At 47.6% G+C, this 19,641-nt stretch overlaps 1 protein-coding gene across 1 annotated transcript in view; it reads right to left on the bottom strand.

The window, feature by feature from the left end:
* Positions 1-14,971, bottom strand: part of AGAP2 (ArfGAP with GTPase domain, ankyrin repeat and PH domain 2) — a 35,093-nt gene extending 20,122 nt beyond the window's left edge. Inside the window, exons 1-9 of the mRNA XM_056861494.1 lie at positions 14,917-14,971; positions 12,958-13,043; positions 11,979-12,120; positions 8,655-8,789; positions 7,535-7,632; positions 5,828-5,980; positions 3,235-3,321; positions 3,026-3,130; positions 286-445 (exon numbers count right to left, since the gene is read on the bottom strand). Of these exons, the coding sequence (XP_056717472.1) occupies positions 286-445; positions 3,026-3,130; positions 3,235-3,321; positions 5,828-5,980; positions 7,535-7,632; positions 8,655-8,789; positions 11,979-12,120; positions 12,958-13,043; positions 14,917-14,953 (1,003 nt within the window). The 5' untranslated portion in view covers positions 14,954-14,971. The remainder of the gene's footprint in view (positions 1-285; positions 446-3,025; positions 3,131-3,234; positions 3,322-5,827; positions 5,981-7,534; positions 7,633-8,654; positions 8,790-11,978; positions 12,121-12,957; positions 13,044-14,916) is intronic.
* Positions 14,972-19,641: the final 4,670 nt, after the last annotated feature.

Below are 19,641 nucleotides of genomic sequence, written 5' to 3'. Positions count from 1 at the left end.
TGTCAGACGTCTGAGGTCTAGAGTGAACCTGGGACCTCCTGCATGCCAAGCAGATGCTCTACCACTGAGCCATGGCCCCTCCCCATGAGTGAAAATACAGAGGGGACCCAATGAGTGGAAATACAAGGGCACTAGTCCACATAAAACATTTTTTTGCCTTCTTTTACATGATGTTTAGCCCCAAACCTTGTGATTTGTGTGATACGACTAAGGAAAAACAAGAGGGGCCTGTTACAGAGGAAGCCGAGGCTTCTGGCTCACCCGCTTCAGCCACACGCCACTTACTGCTGTCCCCCACGCCAACGCTGCTCACGTCCTTCACCAAGCCGTTGATGCTCGAGGAGGCGCCGCAGGCCGAGATGGCTCGCGGCGGGCGCTTGCCTGGCACCTTGACGGTGGTACGGAGCAGGTCCATTTCTTTGCCGTGGGTGCTGTGGATATAATCCTGGAAAGGCACAAAGAATGGGTTAGAGGGGTGGGCAACACAAACGCAAGATCGGCGCTTCTTTTAACTCTGCATTTTAAAAGTGACAGCGCTTCGGGTTCCATCTACCCCGGCGCAAAGGCCCAGCTTACACCTGCAGGAGAACAAAGCAGGGAAAGAAGTTGCAGACCTCTGAAGTGGTAGAACAGACTGCTGAGGATCCAGGGGAGCTGCTATTTGCCCCTTTGGGGGAATAGAATCATAGAGTTGGAAGGGGCCATACAGGCCATCTAGTCCAATCCCCTGCTCAATGCAGAATCAGCCTAGAGCATCCCTGACAAGTGCTTGTCCAGCCTCTGCTTAAAGACTGCCAGTGAGGGGGAGCTCGCCACCTCCCTAGGCCATAGAATAGAATCATAGAGTTGGAAGGGATCACCAGGGTCATCTAGTCCAACCCCCTGCACAATGCACGAAATTCCAAACTATCTCCTGAAACTGAACATATAACTCGTCGGTGCACACCCAGTTCCCGCACAGAGCAAAGGGTGGCTCCCTGGGGCCATTTCATGTCAAGAAAATGGCACAAGGGGGAAGGAAGGTGTGACTCACTCTTTTTCTCAGAGTGCCAACAACCTTCCACCTCCTCTGTGTCACAGGTTCAGGGTTACAGGTAGGTCAGGCAGTCACTGTTTGCCACCTGTCTTGCCTCTTTTAAAACATACAGCTCAACCCCTTCACCTACCAGGTCCTCTCTCTTACTCGCAGAGCACCGCCAGACATGGTAGCCCAGAGCTATTTGAGCTGGGTTCTCCAACACGGCTTCCTTCACATGCTGCCACCTTTCATTCATCTCAAAATGTATTTATAAATAGGCCGAGAGCTTAGCTTCTGTCTGCTTCTTCCCCCGATGCCATTGGCATCCGTTCCACAGGGTTTAAACTGAGAAAACCAGAGTTAATTTCTATTGACAACTTCGACAGCATGGGGGGGCAGGCGGGGCTCAAACACAGCAATACAGTGTTCCTAATATTTCAACCTATAGCTCCAGATCACTCCAGCAGTCACCATTTACAAAACAACAATTCTCAGAAGTCAGCTGTACCAAAGGCTGTTTCCTTCAGAGACTCAAAATCCTTCTTTTTCCAAAATGAGAGCCAGCGTGGTGTGGTGGTTAAGAGCGGTGGTTTGGAGTGGTGGACTCTGATCTGGAGAACTGGGTTTGATTTCCCACTTGTCCCCATGAGTGGCCACTTGTCCCCATGAGTGGCGGAGGCTAATCTGGTGAACTGGATTTGTTTCCCCACTCCTACACACGAAGCCAGCTGGGTGACCTTGGGCTAGTCTCAGCTCTCTCAGCCTCACAAGGTGTCTGTTGTGGGGACGGGAAGCTGGTTTGAGTCTCCCTTAAGTGGTAGAGAAAGTCAGCATATAAAAACCAACTCCTCTTCTTCTTCTCCCTTCGCTCAAAAAAACTCTCTCACTGTCTTCAAATGCCAGCCTCCCCCAGTATTCTGCCAGCTCCCATTGGCTGCCTTTGGGAAAGGCGGAACTGGACTTGTCCATCACAGAAGGCTTAATCTCCTTCCCCCTGCAGCCCTGACCCAAACTGGGCACAAAGGGGACTAAAAATTAAGGTTCAAAGCACCAATTTCATTTGCTTTGTGCTCAAATGCTGTATTATTTTACAGTTCAACTGCATGCTTCATTGTATCAACTGTGTGCACTATTCTTTAAGATAAAAAATTTCTTTTCCTGAAATTGGTGTCTTTGCAACCACAAAAAACCCTCTTTTCAATAGGATTGCCAATCTCCAGGTGGTTAACAAAAAACTAGCCCAACAATGCTACAGCAACGTAACCACTATCAGTCTCATGCAATGTGTTTTTACTACCTTTACAATCCTGTACAGTTTCATGCAATGTGTTTTTACTACCTTTACAATCCTATACAAGAATACTAAAACACACACACATATACAAGCAATGCTACAATTAACTACTTACATACAACACCCAAAGCTTATACCGGGCTCCTGCCCTCTTAAAGAAATAGTGTCCAATTCTTCCAGATGCAAGACAGGGGAGGCACTTGCAAGCCGTAAGGCTCTTTTCACTGACGTTCATTCCTTTGGCAATTGGACTCTATGGCATTGAAGTCCTTCCCCTCTCCAAACCCCACCCTCTTCAGGCTCCACCCTCAAAATCTCCAGGTATTTCCCAACCCAGAGCTGGCAACCCTACTCATCAAGGAACAAGGAAGGGCCTGCATAGTTCAGAGTACCTCTAACAAGTCAGATTTCATATTCCCCCCCTACCTCCATGTTGGCTGAACTGAGGGGATTCTGATTTTTTCTAAATGGCCTGATGGAGGGTGTTATGCTGCAATTCTATTAACGGCCTGCTGCTGCCAGCAGAGCCTATTTGTGAAAGGATGTGAGGGAGATGAGCCGGGAGACAGGAACTCCTCATTGTGGTCTAGCTGCTTGTGGCCTGGACTGCCTGAGTCAATGCCTGATTCTCCATACTACAAGCAACGGCCTGAGGGGTCGTCATTTCACCTCACCCTCCAGCTCTCCCAGGGCTCAGGTTATGGTGCACTTACGTTAATGCTGGGGTGGTAGAAGAGAAGTCCGTTGCTGGACAGGGTCACATATTTTTTCTTCCATTCCTTGTTCAGAGAGTTGCCGCTTCGTTTCAGCAGGAAACTCTGAGGGGAGAGCCAAGGGGTATGAGTGAGGGTGTCGGGGCTTGGTTTCTTTTTGCCGTTAAGAGGCAAAACCGACAAAAACGGCTTCAAGTTTAAGAGGTCACCTGTTTGATGGGTATGGCTCGGCCGCTCCCCGTGGTTTCGCCCCTGCTGTCCAGGCTCCGTTTCTCTGTGTCGCTTCCCCGGCGATTCTACAAAGAGACACGGGAGAGATAAGCGGAAGTGGGCAATGCCTCCAAATCCAGAGGTTTTCAAACTTCCCAATTTCGGGAAATTCTTTCCACCTCAGTTGGTGTGCCGAGGAAGCCCAGTCTGTGCTGCAGAGGATTCTAGGAGGAATTTTAGAGCACGATCTAAAACCCTGTTGGGGCTTTTGCTATAGCCCCACATGAACTGAAACTGAACCCTCTAGAGCGGTCTTCAATCCTTCCCAGCCTGTGGTTTTAGCAACGGTATAGAAACAAGAAAATGTTCCAGAAACAGAGAAATGGCAACAGAAAATGGCAGAATGTGTAGTGATGGCCAAATTAACTAGTACGCTGAAAGGGAAAACGATAGAAGAATTTCAAAAGAAATGGGAATGTTATCTTGATTACGCTAACTTGAAAGTATAGAATAAGAGATTTTTATCTGAGGATCGAGAGGGGTAAAAAGTAAATACAAGATTAAACTAGAAGCGGTAGACAAGGTTTATAATGTTAGAAATCAGAGCTTTGGAAACTGAAGTAATTAGAAGACTAGTCGTGTAAAGAATTAAAAGTTTATACATATCAAATAAAGTAATGTATGATGTATGCAGCATATATGTTAGGTATAAAGGTAATACTATTACTTAAAACTGTTAATTGATTTCCCTGGAAGAAGCTCAATCTGTCTGTGAATGGGTATGTGTATGTCTATGTTAATTTCTAAAATGTTAATAAAAAGTATTTAAACTAAAAAAAAAAAAACCTTCCCAGCCCCAAGGCCCACTTTTAAACTCCAGGCGGCAGCATGGGATCCCATGAGTTACAAGCATTTGACAAGTGGTAACATGACATCAGAGTCACATGACAGGAAGAGGAGCCCTGCCCTGAGTGAAAAGGAAGCCTTTCTGCCACTTAGTGACCCCACCTCACCATGTTGCTGTCCATGCATGCAAAGAGGGCAGGAAGTGTGGCACCCTGGCTCTCTATGCATGTGAACTAGCAGCATAAATCAGCACAATAATGGGTAGCTTCATAAAGGGTCTGTGACCCAGCAGATGGGGATCTATGACTCCCCTGACAGAGCTGCCCATGGGTTGAAACCCATTGCCTGGCAGCTCCACATTGCAGGAGAAAATCAGTGGTGGAAAACACCATTGTTTAGAGATGTTTGTCCAGTCAGAGCCAGTGTGGTGTAGTGGTTAAGAGTGGCAAACTCTCGGAAGTTCATTGGTGAAGGGCACAGTGGTGGTGGGGTTTTTGGATTTAGGGCACTATAAGGTTTATAAAGAAAAAAAAAGAATAATGTATTAGTAGTGAACTAGTGCTCTGTACATTTGTTTTTTTGTATATTTTATGTTTATTGTTGTTATTGTTGTATTATGTATTATGATTTTATTGTTATAATTTTTTTGTTTTATTATAAAAAAAGCAATAAAAAATAAAAAAAGAGTGGCAAACTCTAATCTGGAGAACCAGGTTTGATTCCCTACTCCTCCACATGAGCGGCGGGCTCTAATCTGGTGAACCAAGTTGGTTTCCCCACTCCTCCACATGAAGCCTGCTGGGTGACCTTGGGCCAGTCACAGTTCTCTCAGAACTCTCTCAGCCCGCCTACCTCACAAGGTGCCTGTTGGGGGGCGGAAGGGAAAGCAATTCTAAGCCACATTGAAATGCCTTATGGTAGAGAAAAGCGGGGTATAAAAACTCAACTTTTCTTCTTCTGATAACATTGTGGAGCCCCCTGATAAACTTCCAGTCGACTGAGTCTCACCATTCCGCAGAACACAGCGTGAAAATCACTGCCTTGATCCAACATGGCTGTCACAGTATTGGATGATACATTTTGCTTCTAGAAGACACCAAGCTGGGAACTCTCAAAGATACACTTTTGGCCTTGTCATTAGATCCTATGGCACGGCTATTTTTTTGGGTGGAGGGGGGGAAGAAGGCAGAGGAAGGTTCTCAATGCTTCCTTGTGATATGTCTTCTAGCTCTTCGATTGCTGATCAGAGGAATCAGAGTTGGAAGGGATCACCAGGGTCATCTAGTCCAACCCCCTGCACAATGCAGGAAATTCACAAATACTCCCCCACACACCCCCAGTGACCCCTACTCCATGCCCAGAAGATAGCCAAGATGCCCTCCCTCTCATCATCTGCCAAAGGTAATAGAATCAGCATTGCTGACAGATGGCCATCTAGCCTCTGCTTAAAAACCTCCAGGGAAGGAGAGCTTACCACCTCCCGAGGAAGCCTGTTCTACTGAGGAACCGCTCTAACTGTTAGAAAGTTCTTCCTAATGACCAGATGGAAACTCTTGATTTAATTTCAACCCGTTGGTTCTGGTCTGACCTTCTGGGGCAACAGAAAACAACTTGGCACCATCCTCCATATGACAGCCCTTTAAGTACTTGAAGAGGATTCAAGAGGGCTTTCTTTCTGGAGTGCGCTGACCCTCCTGGCTTCCCCTCCCCTGCTCACCGATCCTGTCACACTCCTGTGGAACTCACCGTGAAAAGGCTGGTCCTGCGTTTGGTCCCGCGATGCAGGGAGCTCGGTGTACCAATAATGGCCGCGGCTTCGCCGCGCAGCTCCCGATGGCTGATGTTGGGTGTGGAAGGCAGGGATGAGGAGTAGTCACTCGTGTGGCCGCCATTACTTGCCTAGGAGAAGGTCGAGGAAGACTCATACCAGCCCCCTTACCCAATGAAAGGACAGAGGCTTGGCTTACAACAACAGCACACAAAGTGTTCCTGGACTATACTGGTTCAGGCTGCAGCTGAAAGTGGTGAGTGTGTTATGCTTGAAAATGGGTGTGTGTGTGTGGGGGGGGGAGAGGAATCCCTGCATATAGAAAACTAGCATAAAACTGGTGCTAGTTTTCTATGTGTGGGGATTTTTGAAGCACATAGGAGCATGGTGTACTGGTTAAGAGTGGCGGACTCTAATCTGGAGAACCGGGTTCGATTCCTCACTCCTCCACGTGAAGCTTGCTGGGTGACCTTGGGCACAGTCAGTTCTCTCAGATCTCTCTCAGCCCACACAGAGGCAGGCAATGGCAAAACACCTCCCAATGTCTCTTGCCTTCAAAACCTTATGGGGTCGCCGTGACTTGATGGCCCTTGACACAGACACAGGAAAACATTCAATCATGCGGTCCCTCGCCTGCAGCCTGATCTAACATAGGCCGGGAACAGTTTTCACCACCTCATCTGCTGCAGGGGAAACCGAGCCCCAGTTGCTGACTAACGGGCAGTGTGGTGGCGGGATCTCAGGGGTGCAGAAGAGCCTGGGCCACAGGAGGAATTGTTGGCTGCATTTGCCAGATTTCACAGAGACGGGACAAGAGCTCAGTTAAGGGTAGTCATTGTCAGCGGGCAACTGAGGAACTTGATGAGGCCTGACATGCAAAGCAGGTGCAGCCGTGCTGGGCCTGCACAAAAGCCCTGCACTGGTCCAAGCCAACAATGTTGTGCACGATTACTGAACAAAATCAGTCCCTCTCCACAGGTGCAGCAGGGGTGAAGTGCACAGCCCTTCTCCCCTCTCTTCTGTTGGTGGCCCAAGGTTGCACGGACCACTGCTCTGAGACCTCCTCCTATTTCCCTGCCTGGCTCAAGACAATATCTGCCAATGGTTATAAACCCCTGGGGCAACCTTTCACCTGCTTGTGCCGCACCCTTCCAGGATAGAAAAGCACAAGCAGAAGTGCTGGATGAAGGACTCGCAGGCTGGTAGACGACCGAGACTAAAATTATTCGTTTATTCCAACACACACCCCACACATGGATTGTTTGGGACTTCAAGATATACCATGCTTGATATTTTAGTGCAATGTTTTGGAAACTTCCTCCCTGCAGTCAGGTAAATATGGTAACCAAGTTCTAGTACATGGCCCAGGACATTTTTGCCAATTTTCCTATGGAGCTGCACTGAATTATCTGACTGGAGCACACACACAAACGCCGATCCTTTTGCAATGTCACACAGGATGCTGAGATGCACCTCTAAGCTTCCTCTGGCAGAGGCTATACAAATATTGATGTCAGTGGCCACAGGAGCAGCCTGTGCAATTGGGCTGGCTCAGATATTGAGCTTCGGAAAGGAAAGGGTGACCTTGGGCTATTTGGCCAAAATGCCAATCAACCAATCCCTTACTGCCTCTTTTCCATTTCTGCCCCAAGAAGTTAAACGTGAGCCAAGTAGATTTCACCTACTGGGGTGGAGACAGCCGAGTGGCTGGGTGTGCTTGGCAGAGATTTGCAGGACGCTAAGAGCTGTTGCTGTTTCTTCATATTCACAATCTTCTGGGCAACTGAAGAAGGAAGCAGGGGTCGGGGGGAAAGAAAGTCACAGATAAATCATGGGGCTGCCCAGATCCTCCAGTCCCTGAGCCTGTCTCAATTTGTATACAACCATATGTCACTAACCACACAAAACGAACTCTGGGGTTTGGCTGAATCCCTGCCAAATCCATACAGGGTCGTGGATACACACTTAGCACAGGCGCTGAGCCTTCATACCCTCTTCCTTGAGATGAACACTGTTAAGTGTCCAGGTCACACCCTGAGAGAACCGGTTTTGGACCCTTTCATTCACAAGGTTGGGAGCCTCTTCCGTGAGGCGTGATTCTATACTATGGGGAGCGTGTGACAGAAATATCCGCCCGGTACATTTCCACCTGCAATTTAAACCCATTATTGTGAGTCCTATCCTCTGCTACCAACAGGAACAGCTCCCTTCCCTCCTTTAAGTGACAGCCCTTCAAATACTTAAATAGGGCAATCATGTCCCCCCTCAACCTCCTCTTCTCCAGACAAAACATTCCCAGCTCCCTCAGCCTTTCCTCACAGGGCTTGGTCTCCAGGCCCCTGATCATCCTCACCCTGTTAGAGGAAATGATCAGCGGGATCCAATCCATTCTCCTTACAAGCATGACCTGCCTGAACCACGTTTTGCAGCAGATTGTGCATGCAATGTATACACACTTAAAGATGCGTGTGAGCATGAGGTAATAATGCACGATTATCTGCACCACCAGGGTAACAAGGTGATTTTTAATTGATATAATTTTATCTGTATTTTGTATATAGAGATTTTTATTATGTAATTGGTTTTACTGACAAGGTCTGCAGCTTATCTGGCTATTGCTGTAATAATAAAATCATTCATGCACCACCAGGGAGAGTGCACAAACCCTTCTTCCGTTGTCTACACTAGAAAAAAAACTTGAAATATACCCTCTTTTCATTCCTTGGCACTGTTGTTGCCAAGAAGTCCAACTTGTTCCCCCCCCCCCAACAATGACTCAAGGATACACCCCAGGGAGACATTCACCTTCACTGAAGACGCGGTCGACATTGAGCCCGTAAGTAGCGCATGTCTCATAATAGAGGCAACGGCGCATTTCAGTGCAGAGAGTTCGAGCTCGGGAATCCTCAATCACGCGCGGGTTGCTGGCGCTGATCTTATCTGTAAGGAGACAGAACAGAGCCTTTGCATTTTGAGCTGGGCAGAAGTTCCCAAGCCTTACAGTTTTATTGAATCTCTGTGTTTTTTTAAACAAAATGATAAAAACCAACAGCAGTCCAGCTGTGTGATGGAATCTGTTACAGAGAAAAGGAACATTGTCCCATTTCCAACAGGAGCAATTTACTCACTCCTACAAGGATTGCCTCCTATGTGCTAAAAATATTGGTATCTTGTGTGTGTGTGAAGTGCCGTCAAGTCGCAGCTGACTTATGGCGACCCCTTTTGGGGTTTTCATGGCAAGAGACTAACAGAGGTGGTTTGCCAGTGCCTTCCTCTGCACAGCAACCCTGGTATTCCTTGGTGGTCTCCCATCCAAATACTAACCAGGGCTGACCCTGCTTAGCTTCTGAGATCTGACGAGATCAGGCTAGCCTGGGCCATCTTGGTTCATAGTAAAATCAACAACCAAAATCCATATAAATACCTTTTATTAAGCAAATAAAGGTAAATGTCTTTAAGACCAACCAAAATAACATGTATTGTGCAAGCTTGCTTCAGATTTTCCTAAGTACCAGTTATAAACATTCTTTATTCCCATTACAGGGAACCTTGCACCAAGAGCCATCAGAGGTGTGATGGGTTGGGTGTGGATTCCCTAATGTATTTGTTCACTTCTATTTATTTAGAAAGCGTAGATGTCACCTCTCCAGAGATCTTCTCCAGGGGGCTCACAAGTAAAAACAATATGACAAAATCATAAAACATCCATTCAAAATGATCAATACTCATGCAAGCAGTAAAGCAGCATTCAGTGGCCTAAAATGAGGTCCACAAATCCTTGAGCTAGAAGCAGACCATAAAAACGACTTAAAAAGATGGCATCCATTTGGGGGGGGGGATTTTCTCTCCCAGTAAACTCTACAAAGTAAGCCAATTATAAAGTAGCATTTAAAGGGGCGGAGACTTGATTTGAGCATGGAGACTGCTGGTGTATAGATTCCCAACAGGAAAGTGTGGGTCCAGCGAGCATCGAACCTCAGGTAAAACTCAGATGCATAAACAATCTATGTGTGGTTTGTCCCAAAGCAGCCCCAAGGGGGTGTTTTTTGCCCCAGAGTTGCACATGCACTAAATATGTGACCCCCCCCCCCAAGAGGCAGGTAACACCCTCCAGAGCCAATTAGGGTTGGGAAAACAGAACGGGGGGAGGGGGCAAGTTGAAGTGAATCTGATTTGGGCCCCTGTGGCATGTCAGGACTGTTTCCCGGGGGAACTCGTAGCTGCAAGTCCGCATGGGGACCATGAGTTAGATGTGATGTCTAGCTTGGGCCTGAGCCAGACAGCAAGAAATAGGCCTCAAACGACAAAGCACAGAGAGGTGAGGCAAGAGATGGAGAAAGCGTTATTCTCACCCTTAAATTAAAAAGCAGACACTCCCCCAACCAGATTTAAGTCAAAGCAGGGGAATACAATGGTATAGGAATTAATTACATATGGGTTGTCCCCTTACATCCGATTGGGCCCTTTGTCCCCCAGGGAACTGAAGGTAAAGAACAGAGGAAGACTTTAGCCATCATTCTTCCCTCTCTGAACCATTTCCATGCCAAGTTCATTCACAGAAAAACAGTTTCGTACGCTATTCAGTTATCGTGTTTACTGTCCTTTCTGAACTTGGCACTGAATCAGAGAACCAGAGATCGGCCTGAGTTTGTTTGGTTTTTTTAGTTTTTTAACGGCTTTGCGCTGTCCAAATTTGGCACATTAGTTTCCTCCATCGGGGCTATGAATACAAACTGCCTGAGTTATTACAGGACTGTGTCTCGGCCTTTGCTCTTCTCCGCTCCCTTTGGCTGCTTTTCCTAATTCCTGGCCTCAGCTGGTCTGATTCTGCACTGATTCTTCCCATCAGCACCTTGACCTAGACTTTACTTCCCCGCAACCTGCCCTGTTGGTTCGGCTGGGCAGTGCCCTGAGTATTGGACAGTATCCAACACAGGCTGACTGGAGTTATCCCCTGGCCAGGGCACTGGGTCCTTGCTCAGAAAGGGCCTTCTCAAAAGGACTGCCGAGATCACTGAATTCCTTTCCCCGTGGGAGATTCATCTTACCCTCCCCCCAATAATGTTCCAGAGCCAGACTAAAGCAATGCATTTTAAGAGCCCCTTAGGGACCCTTAGCTGACTTTATTGGTTATCTAATATCTGTGTCTGATACTCTGTTCAGCTGGGTTGACAGTTCTGATTGATTTTGACTGTCTTCACTGGATCCCTGATGCTAATTTTATATTGTTGTATTTTGATGTTTAAGCTTTTTAACGGGTATAAATTTCTCCCCACCCCCCTTAGCTGTCGCATGGACTGTCTGGTGAGAATGATATAAAAATTTTAAACAAGAGGCCAAAGATATCCTGAACACCAGTGGAATTCCCAGCTTCAAAAGGAGGTCCGGTCCTGCTACGTAACAACCTGGTGGACGTGTATTCTATGAATGCAATGTGAAAGTGGTGCAAATGGCATATAGAGGCTACACCTTGGCTGATATAAGGATTACCAGAGGCGGGCAAGATTGTTATTAGTTTTATTTGTAAGTTGCCTTAAGGGCATTTGCCCAAGAAATGGAGGGTGTATGTTTCCCCCCCCCCATAAATAAAACTGAACAACAGATATGCCATGAAAAGGTGCAAAAACAAAACCATCCTTTTTCACTCTGAGTACAAAACACCAACGTTTACTAGGCCGACTTTGTTTATGGGGGAGTTTGCCAGTGCCTTCCCCAGTCATCTTCCCTTTACCCCCAGCAAGCTGGGTACTCATTTTACCGACCTCGGAAGGATGGAAGGCTGAGTCAACCTTGAGCCGGCTACCTGAAACCAACTTCCGTTGGGATCGAACTCAGGTCGTGAGCAGAGCTTGGACTGCAGTACTGCAGCTTACCACTCTGTATAGTTGTTTTAACATGATCCCTTAAGGAAAAAGCCTTTGCTTTAGTTTCACTTGTTATGTTGATTGCAGGCCACAGCTGGTTATGGCCTAGGAGGGCCCAGACTAGCCCTTGCCTATGTTCTAATAAAGTTCTGTCCTGTTTTGGGACCAGGAGCTGTGGAATTATTATACCCTTTGGGTTCAGGGTCCTGGTCTCTGCCGGCCCTCTCCTCAGAGGACTGTCCCCTCCGCGGCTTCTCCCACTCACCCTGCGTGCCCACAAGCGCAAGAGCCATGTCGGAGACTGCCCGGTAGGTAGTGAGGAGCCCATAATACTGTGACAGCTCCTGGAAACTGGCCTCGTTCTCCAGGCTGAAGACGAAGATGACGGCATCTGCCCAATTGGCAAACTGCAAGGGGAGGAAAAGCAGAAAGAAGTCCCCATCAACAAGAGAGACTCTCTCTGGTAAGGTGTTCATACAAATTGAGAGTGGAAGCAGGGACATGAGAGGATGTTGCTCTTCCTCCATGATAGGACAATCTCCATCCACATCAGAATTTTCTAAAATCATACTATTATGATACCATGCCATAACAATACAGTAGTATTTAGGACAGGGAGAGATTATTTTAAATGTGATTAGGCCAGCAAAAAAAGGGGGCTACAACCCTGTTTCCATCAGCACTGCAGTTCCCAGAGTTCCCTGGGAAGAGGGACTATCTCTCTATAGTGTAAATATGCTCCAGATACAGTGTAGATATAGATAGTGTAGTGTAATATAGATAGATATGGTGTAGGTGAAGAAGAAGAAGGGTTGGTTTTTATATGCCAACTTTCTCTACCACTTAAGGAAGAATCAAACCAGCTTATAATCACTTTCCCTTCCCCTCCCCACAACAGACACCCTGTGAGGTAGGTGGGAATGAGAGAGCTCTAAGAGAGCTGTGACTAGCCCACGGTCATTCAGCTGGCTTCATGTGTAGGAGGGGGAAACCAACCCGGCTCACCAGATTAGCATCTGCCGCTCATGTGGGGGAGTGGGGAATCAAACCCGGTTCTCCAGATTAGAGTCCACCACTCCAAACCACCACTCTTAACCATGACACTACGATGGCTCAATAGACAGATATGCTGTCTACAGTGTAGATATGCGCTGTGACTCTAAAGGTAGCACGAACTGTACAACAGTGATTATCCAAAATGTGAATGGCCTGCTGCGCACTCCTGGCAAATGAGAGAACGTCACCTTGGCATCGGGAGGCCCGGCTTCCTCACAGATCAGCAGGAGATGGCTCTGCCCATCCACCACCACTTCCTTCTTGAACTGGCCCCCTGGGGGGGGGGGGAAACAGGAGAGGAAAAAGCAGTGAGCAGGGTCTTGACAGTCAAAGGAAGCTGCCCCACCCAAGAAGAGATCTGTAGAGCTCAGCCTGCAGCCAGATTCTGGCTGTGATGGGGTGGGGGGAGAAGGCTGGGACAGCAGTGGTGCAGAAGGGCAATCTGAGACATAGGAGGTGAGGCGGGGTTTTCATACCAAGAGGAAACCTTTCCCATTCGTCTGTCTGTCCTCCTTTGCCACTTCTCCTTTCCCAAACATTGTGGGTGCTTTCACACACCCCAAATAATGCACTTTCAATCAATTTTAGCGATCATTTACAAGTGGATTTTGCTGTTTCACAGGCCATTTATGCAGGGTTGATTCTACTCCTTGCTCAATGCTGATTTTTTAAATCCGATCTTTAAAATGAGTATGCAAGAGGAGAGTCAAACAAATTCCACCCCCACTCGCCTGCTCCTTTGTCTTTCGTTTGCATAGACATTAGCAATAGTCGTTTGCATAGCTAACCTGCAACTGGGATTCTGCATGCTTCCTTCAGTGAATGCTTTGATGTGGGGGCGAAGCAAACACAATAGGTCGCACTAAAGGGGCTCTTAAGAAATGCAAAGCAGGTATGCGCCGGCTTCGCAGTGACGTCTGGAATGAAGGTTCAGCGTGAAGAAATAAAAAAAATATGCGAAGCACTTCAGCCTGGAACGCGCTGCTAATTACCAACCATAAACGGCCACAGTAAAATCCAGCTGCAAAGTGCATTGAAAGTGGATTGAAAGTGCATTATTCAGCAGGCCTGAAAGTGCCGTAAGAGAAATGGAGAAAAGCTGAATTTCCTGGAAAGATGTGCACAGACATGGGGGCGTGAGCAGAAAGGGAGGTCCGTTTTGGGGGACAGGAAAGGGAAGACTGCTCACCCTCAGCCGGTTCCAGCCCCAAGTAGGAGCCAGTCAGGTAGCGATGAACCAGTGCTGATTTCCCACTCTTGATAGTCCCAAGAACACCCTGTGGAAGGAGAAGATAGATCACTGTGGGGCGATTGCTAGACGTGGCGTGGCTGGTGGCTCTCTGGACACTTCGGGTGTCCTCAGAGTTCTAGCACCCAGCCTATCTCCATAAGAACATAAGAAAGGCTATGCTGGCTCAGACCAAGGCCCTCAAGTCCAGCAGTTCGTTCACACTGTGGCCAACCAGGTGCCTCTAGGAAGCCCACAAACAAGATGACTGAAGCAGCATTGTCCTGCCTGTGTTCCCCAGCACCTAATATAACAGGCACATTCATCTGATCCTGGGGAGAATAGGTATGCATCATGACTAGTATCCATTTTTACTAGAAGCCATGAATACCCCTCTCCTCCATGAACATGTCCACTCCCCTCTTAAAGCCTTCCAAGTTGGCAGCCATCACCACATCCTGGGGCAGGGAGTTCCACAATTTAACTACGTGTCATGTGAAGAAATACTTCCTTTTATCTGTTTTGAATCTCTCACCCTCCAGCTTCAGCAGATGACCCCACGTTCTGGTATGAGAGAGGGAGAAAAGCTTCCATGTTCAATACAAGGCAGTCATGGTGTGAAAGAAACTCCTGAGAAAGCCCAGTTAACAGGGTGGTAACGGGGAGGACAGGAAGGACTAAGGGAAGGAGACAGAACTGTTAAGCAACCACAGTTCAGAGGCTCAGGCCTGCTCTGAACCCACAGTACTAGCAAGGCTGTTTTTTACTCAAGCTGGCAATATCTAACATAAAGCCACCCATGTGAATTAATTTCATGAAACTGCCTTGGTGATACAGCATGCAAATGTGTGATGTTGTAAGGAGAAGTATTTTCTCTACAGAACAGCAGTTGGTACACTTGTAAGCTACAGATACCTACCAATCGGAGCTCGGGGACGGAGCGGCCAAGGGTCCATTCCTGGCTGTTTGCAACGGCTTCTGAGGAAAGAAAACAAGTCAGATGAACAATAATAGTAAAACAACAACAGTTAGAAGAAGAGTTGTTTTTTATATGCCGACGTTCTCTACCTTTTAAGCAGAATCAAACCGGCTTACAGTCTCCTTCCCTTCCTCTCCCCACAACAGACACCTTGTGAGGTAGGTGGGGCGAAAGCGTTCAGAGAGAACTGTGACTAGCCCAAGCCCACCCAGTTGGCTTCATGTGGTGGAGTGGGGAAATAAATCCAGTTCTCCAGATCAGAGATCAGATCCAGTCCACTGCTCATGTGCACGAGTGGGGAATTGAACTTGGTTCTCCAGATCAAAGTCCATTGCTCTTAATCACTACACCATGCTGGTTCTCTAGTTAGCTTTAATATAGGACATTTCAAGTGTTCACAGTGCTTCAGAACAGCCCTGTACGATTATCCTTTATATGGTTGATTGAGTATTGTGTGCAGTTCTGTAGGCGTCAACTCAAAAAAGGATGTGGACAGAATCAAACAGGTGCAGAGGAGAGCGACGAGAATGATCAGGGGCCTGGAGACCAAGTCCTACGAGGAAAGGCTGAGGGAGTTGGGAATGTTTAGTCTGGAGAAGAGGAGGCTGAGGGGGGACATTATTGTTCTATTTAAGTATTTGAAGGGCATTCACTTAGAGGAGGGCAGGGAGCTGTTCCTGTTGGCAGCAGAGGACAGGACTCACAATAATGGGTGTAAATTGAGGGCAGAAAGGTACCGGCTGGATATTAGGAAAAAAACCTTTTACAGTAAGTTTTTCGACAGTGAAATCAGCTACCTAGGGAGGTGGTGAACTCCCCCTCACTGGCAGTCTTTAAGCAGAGGCTGGACAAATACTTGTCAGGGATGCTCTAGGCTGATCCTACATTGAGCAGGGGGTTGGACTAGATGGCCTGTAAGACCCCTTCCAACTCTATAATTCTATGAATTAGTGGTGATATCCAGACACAGGCTCCAGGGCAAACTAGATTTTGTTTCCTTCCCACAAGCTGGGATTTAATCCCAGTTGGTCACGAGGAAAGAAACGCCAGTTTGCCCAGGAACTTCCCATTCTGCCATCATGGCAAACAGAAGTTTCAACTGAAAGTGACCCAAAAGCAGAAAGGGTTTAATCACACTGCACACATGGGGGGGGGGGGGAGGCAGAAGACAGTGTGTGAGAATGAGAACCAAGTTGTGTTCGTGTCTGCGTGAACCAACAGAATTCTACTGCGACATCTGAACATGGCCTGCACTTCCTGTTGTTCTCATCAGATTAGATTGGAAGAAAGCTCCCCCTCCTAGCTCGGCACGCACAGCTGGACACCGGGCCAACCGTTCTGGCAGGCCACTGTCTCAGGAAGACAGGAAGCTGCGGTGCGGCCACAGCTTAAAAAACCAAACCAAACAAAGCCAGAGGAGGCAGGCAGTGAAGCGGTTCTTTCCCCCCATCATGTCTCTTCAGCTGCTCTCCGGAGACGACTCCCGAAAGCCCTTCAACTTTCCCACGCACAACAGTCCGTGCTTTGTGCCCCTGCCGGGGAAGGGGGATACGCAGAGGAGGCAGCTGCAACTCATGCGCGCGCACCACAATGCGCTTCCCGGGTCCCGAGGCAAGAGCCAGAGCGGTAGTGAAGGCATTGATCATGGCATAAAGAGCCAGTTCAGGGCAGACAGGAGCTAGGATGGAGGAAGTGAGGTTAGGAAGCAGGTGTTCGCGCCGACTCCCTGGGAAAGTTGCTGAGGGCTGGACTGGAATATTTCAAATGCCTAGGCGTGCCAGCAAACAAGGCTTTAGGTGCCAGTCCTGCACCAGACGGAAAGGAATACTCCCAAGTTCTAAAGCACCCAAGAGCTTACCTGATCATGCCATAGCAAGAGGGGGTGCAGTAGGGAAATGGAGAAGCAATGGGTTGGATCCAGACTGACATTCCGCTCATGCAAGGCATGTCTAGTAGTGGAAAAGAACTTTCCTACTTTTCCTCTCTCACCGCTGCCTGGTGATCTCCCCAAAATGATACTTCTCGGGGAAGGGGGACCCCCAGGAACAGAATGAGCGGCAAATCAGGGGTCTGCAGCAGGAAGAGGGAATCGGTCGAAGTCTTGGATGGCCCAGGCTAGCCTGATCTTGTCAGATCTCAGAAGCTAAGCAGAGTCAGTTAGTACTGGGGTTAGTATTGGGGTGGGAGACCACCAAGGAACACCAGGGTTGCTATACGGAGAAAGACAATGGCAAACCACCTCTGTTAGTCTCTTGCCTAGAAAACCCTACTGGGTTGCCACAAATCAGCTGCGACTTGACAGTACTTTACACACACACTTCTCCCCTTCTGTGTGCGAAAAATTCAGTCTATATCCAACCCATAGGCTGTGGGGTGAAATGGGAGGGAATGGAAGGGACATTGCACATAGAGAAGGAAACGGGTTGATGGATAACTTAACCTGGACAAAGGAAAGCTCTTTGAAATGTTTTCAATGCGTTTGAATATTTAATACAGAGAATGCCTCTGAACATGTAGAGAATATCTTTCCTCACCTCTTCCTCACTTTTGGGTCTGTGGGGAGCCCCTTTCAGAAATAACTGGCCCCATCATAGGAGGATGCTTGGCTTGGGACCTCCCAATGTTTTCCATTGCCTCCATGGCTGCCATGTTGAGAATGGCCCCATTTTGCAGCCATTTTGTGGTGGTACCCGCTACTGTCAAAAGAAGTGCTCCCAGGCTGTGGAAGGTTGGGGACTCCTGGGGCAGGAAGGCAGGGAAGCACGAGAAACTGGATGAGAGGAATACTCACTTGAGATTTCTCAGGATTTGCATTTTTGGCATTCACGTTTTGAACGGGACATTTTAAATTCAAAACTCGATTTTACAAGTGAAGGTTTATTTGCAAGTCAAATAATACCACTGAATGTCAGCTATCAAATACTAAATATTATTGCATGCCAATCTATCATGCAATCCATTAAATGCCATCAGATACTAAACGCTATGGCATTTAGCATACTATTAAATACTATTCAATAGTATTAATTTCATTTATAGGCTACCTTTTTCCGTCATGGAACTCAAAGGGGTTTGTACATGGGATTCCCAGGAGGATTACCATCTAGGCATTGACCAGACCAAGACCTGATTAGTTTCAACAAGGCAACTGCGTCAGATGAATATTCTGGCTCCAAAATGTCTTTATTTGCCATCTAGAATCGTAGAATCATAGAGGTGGAAGGGACCACCAGGGTCATCTAGTCCAACCCCCTGCACACAGGAAATTCACAACTATCTCCCCCACACACACCCCAGTGACCTCTACTCCATGCCCAGAAGATGGCCAAGATTCCCTCCCTCTCATGAACTGCCTAAGGTCATAGAATCAGCATTGCTGATAGATGGTCTCTGCTTAAAAACCTCTAGGGAAGGAGAGCTCATCACCTCCCAAGGAAGCCTGTTCCACTGAGGAACCGCACCTATACAATGCTGTTAAAAATAACAGGATGTCTAATACAGAATATCAAATATGTGGTAAACATCCAGCAAAGATGCAAGTGGTCAGTGAATAGCTAAAACATATGTGATAGCAAGCTTTTGCCAGATGAGGATTTTGGGGAGCGAATTCATTTCAGTGTTAGCGATAATGCAGCACATAATTTCCACTTTGTAATCCAGCCCTTTCTTAACATCTTGCCCTAGTGCAGGGGTCCCCACATGGTTCCTATGAGCACCCTGGCGCTCACTCACACCTTTTCTGGTGCCCGCCAAATGTTTTCAGGAAGTGGGTGGGGACATGTAGGGCTTTTGCCCAGCAAGGCTTCTGAGTCACTACTGGGAGATTTGATTGGCTTTGCAGGTTTTTAAAATGTTGTGGCAGCAGCTGCCACCACAGCACAAGGATCTACACCAAGGATGTCAGATGTGGCCCCTTGAGAGCTCTTATCCGGCCCGCAAGGCAGCCACCCCCCCTGGTCCCGATCCAGCCTGGCGAGCCCGCTGTGGGCTTGCCAGCCGAAGCAACCCCTTCCAGTCCTGAGGTGTCAATTATCAAAGACGGTTAAATAAAAGAAAATACTGTAAGAGTGTTAATTGTTTTAAGCATGTTTGTATTTTAAGTAAAAAAAAAAAAATTAAAAATACTATCATTAATTGGCTTTGCCCGTGTCTTCTATAACGCTTGTATCTCTGGCACCTGGCATTACATTTTATGGTACACACGTCCCAGCCCGACCAAGTGACATTTATGTCATTAGCAGCCCTCATAACACATGAATTTGACACTTAGGGTTGCCAGGTCCCTCTTTGCAACCGGCGGGAGATTTTTGGGGCGGAGGGTGGGGTTTGGGGAGGTGAGGGATTTCAATGTCATAGAGTCCAATTGCCAAAGTGGCCATTTTCTCCAGGGGAACTGTATCAGGTGGAGAGCAGTTGTAATAGCAGGAGATCTCCTGCTACTACCTGGAGGTTGGCAACCCTATCAACACCCCTGATCTACACTGTGCTAATGGAAGTTAAGCTGTGACAATAATTTTGTGTCTGGCTCCACCTCCTATGGCAGCCGTTTTGTGGCTGCACCCATCATGCCAAGTCAGCATTCCAAATGTGCTCACAGGCTCAAAAAGGTTGGGAACCCCTGCCCTAGTGGTTAGGAGAGTTTACAATACACTTCCACGCCTGGGA

Source organism: Euleptes europaea, chromosome 1, assembly GCF_029931775.1.
Source record: "Euleptes europaea isolate rEulEur1 chromosome 1, rEulEur1.hap1, whole genome shotgun sequence".
Lineage (NCBI taxonomy): Eukaryota > Metazoa > Chordata > Lepidosauria > Squamata > Sphaerodactylidae > Euleptes > Euleptes europaea.
The sequence above is the reverse complement of the archived record's forward strand: the minus strand, read 5'-3'. Positions and strand labels throughout refer to the sequence as shown.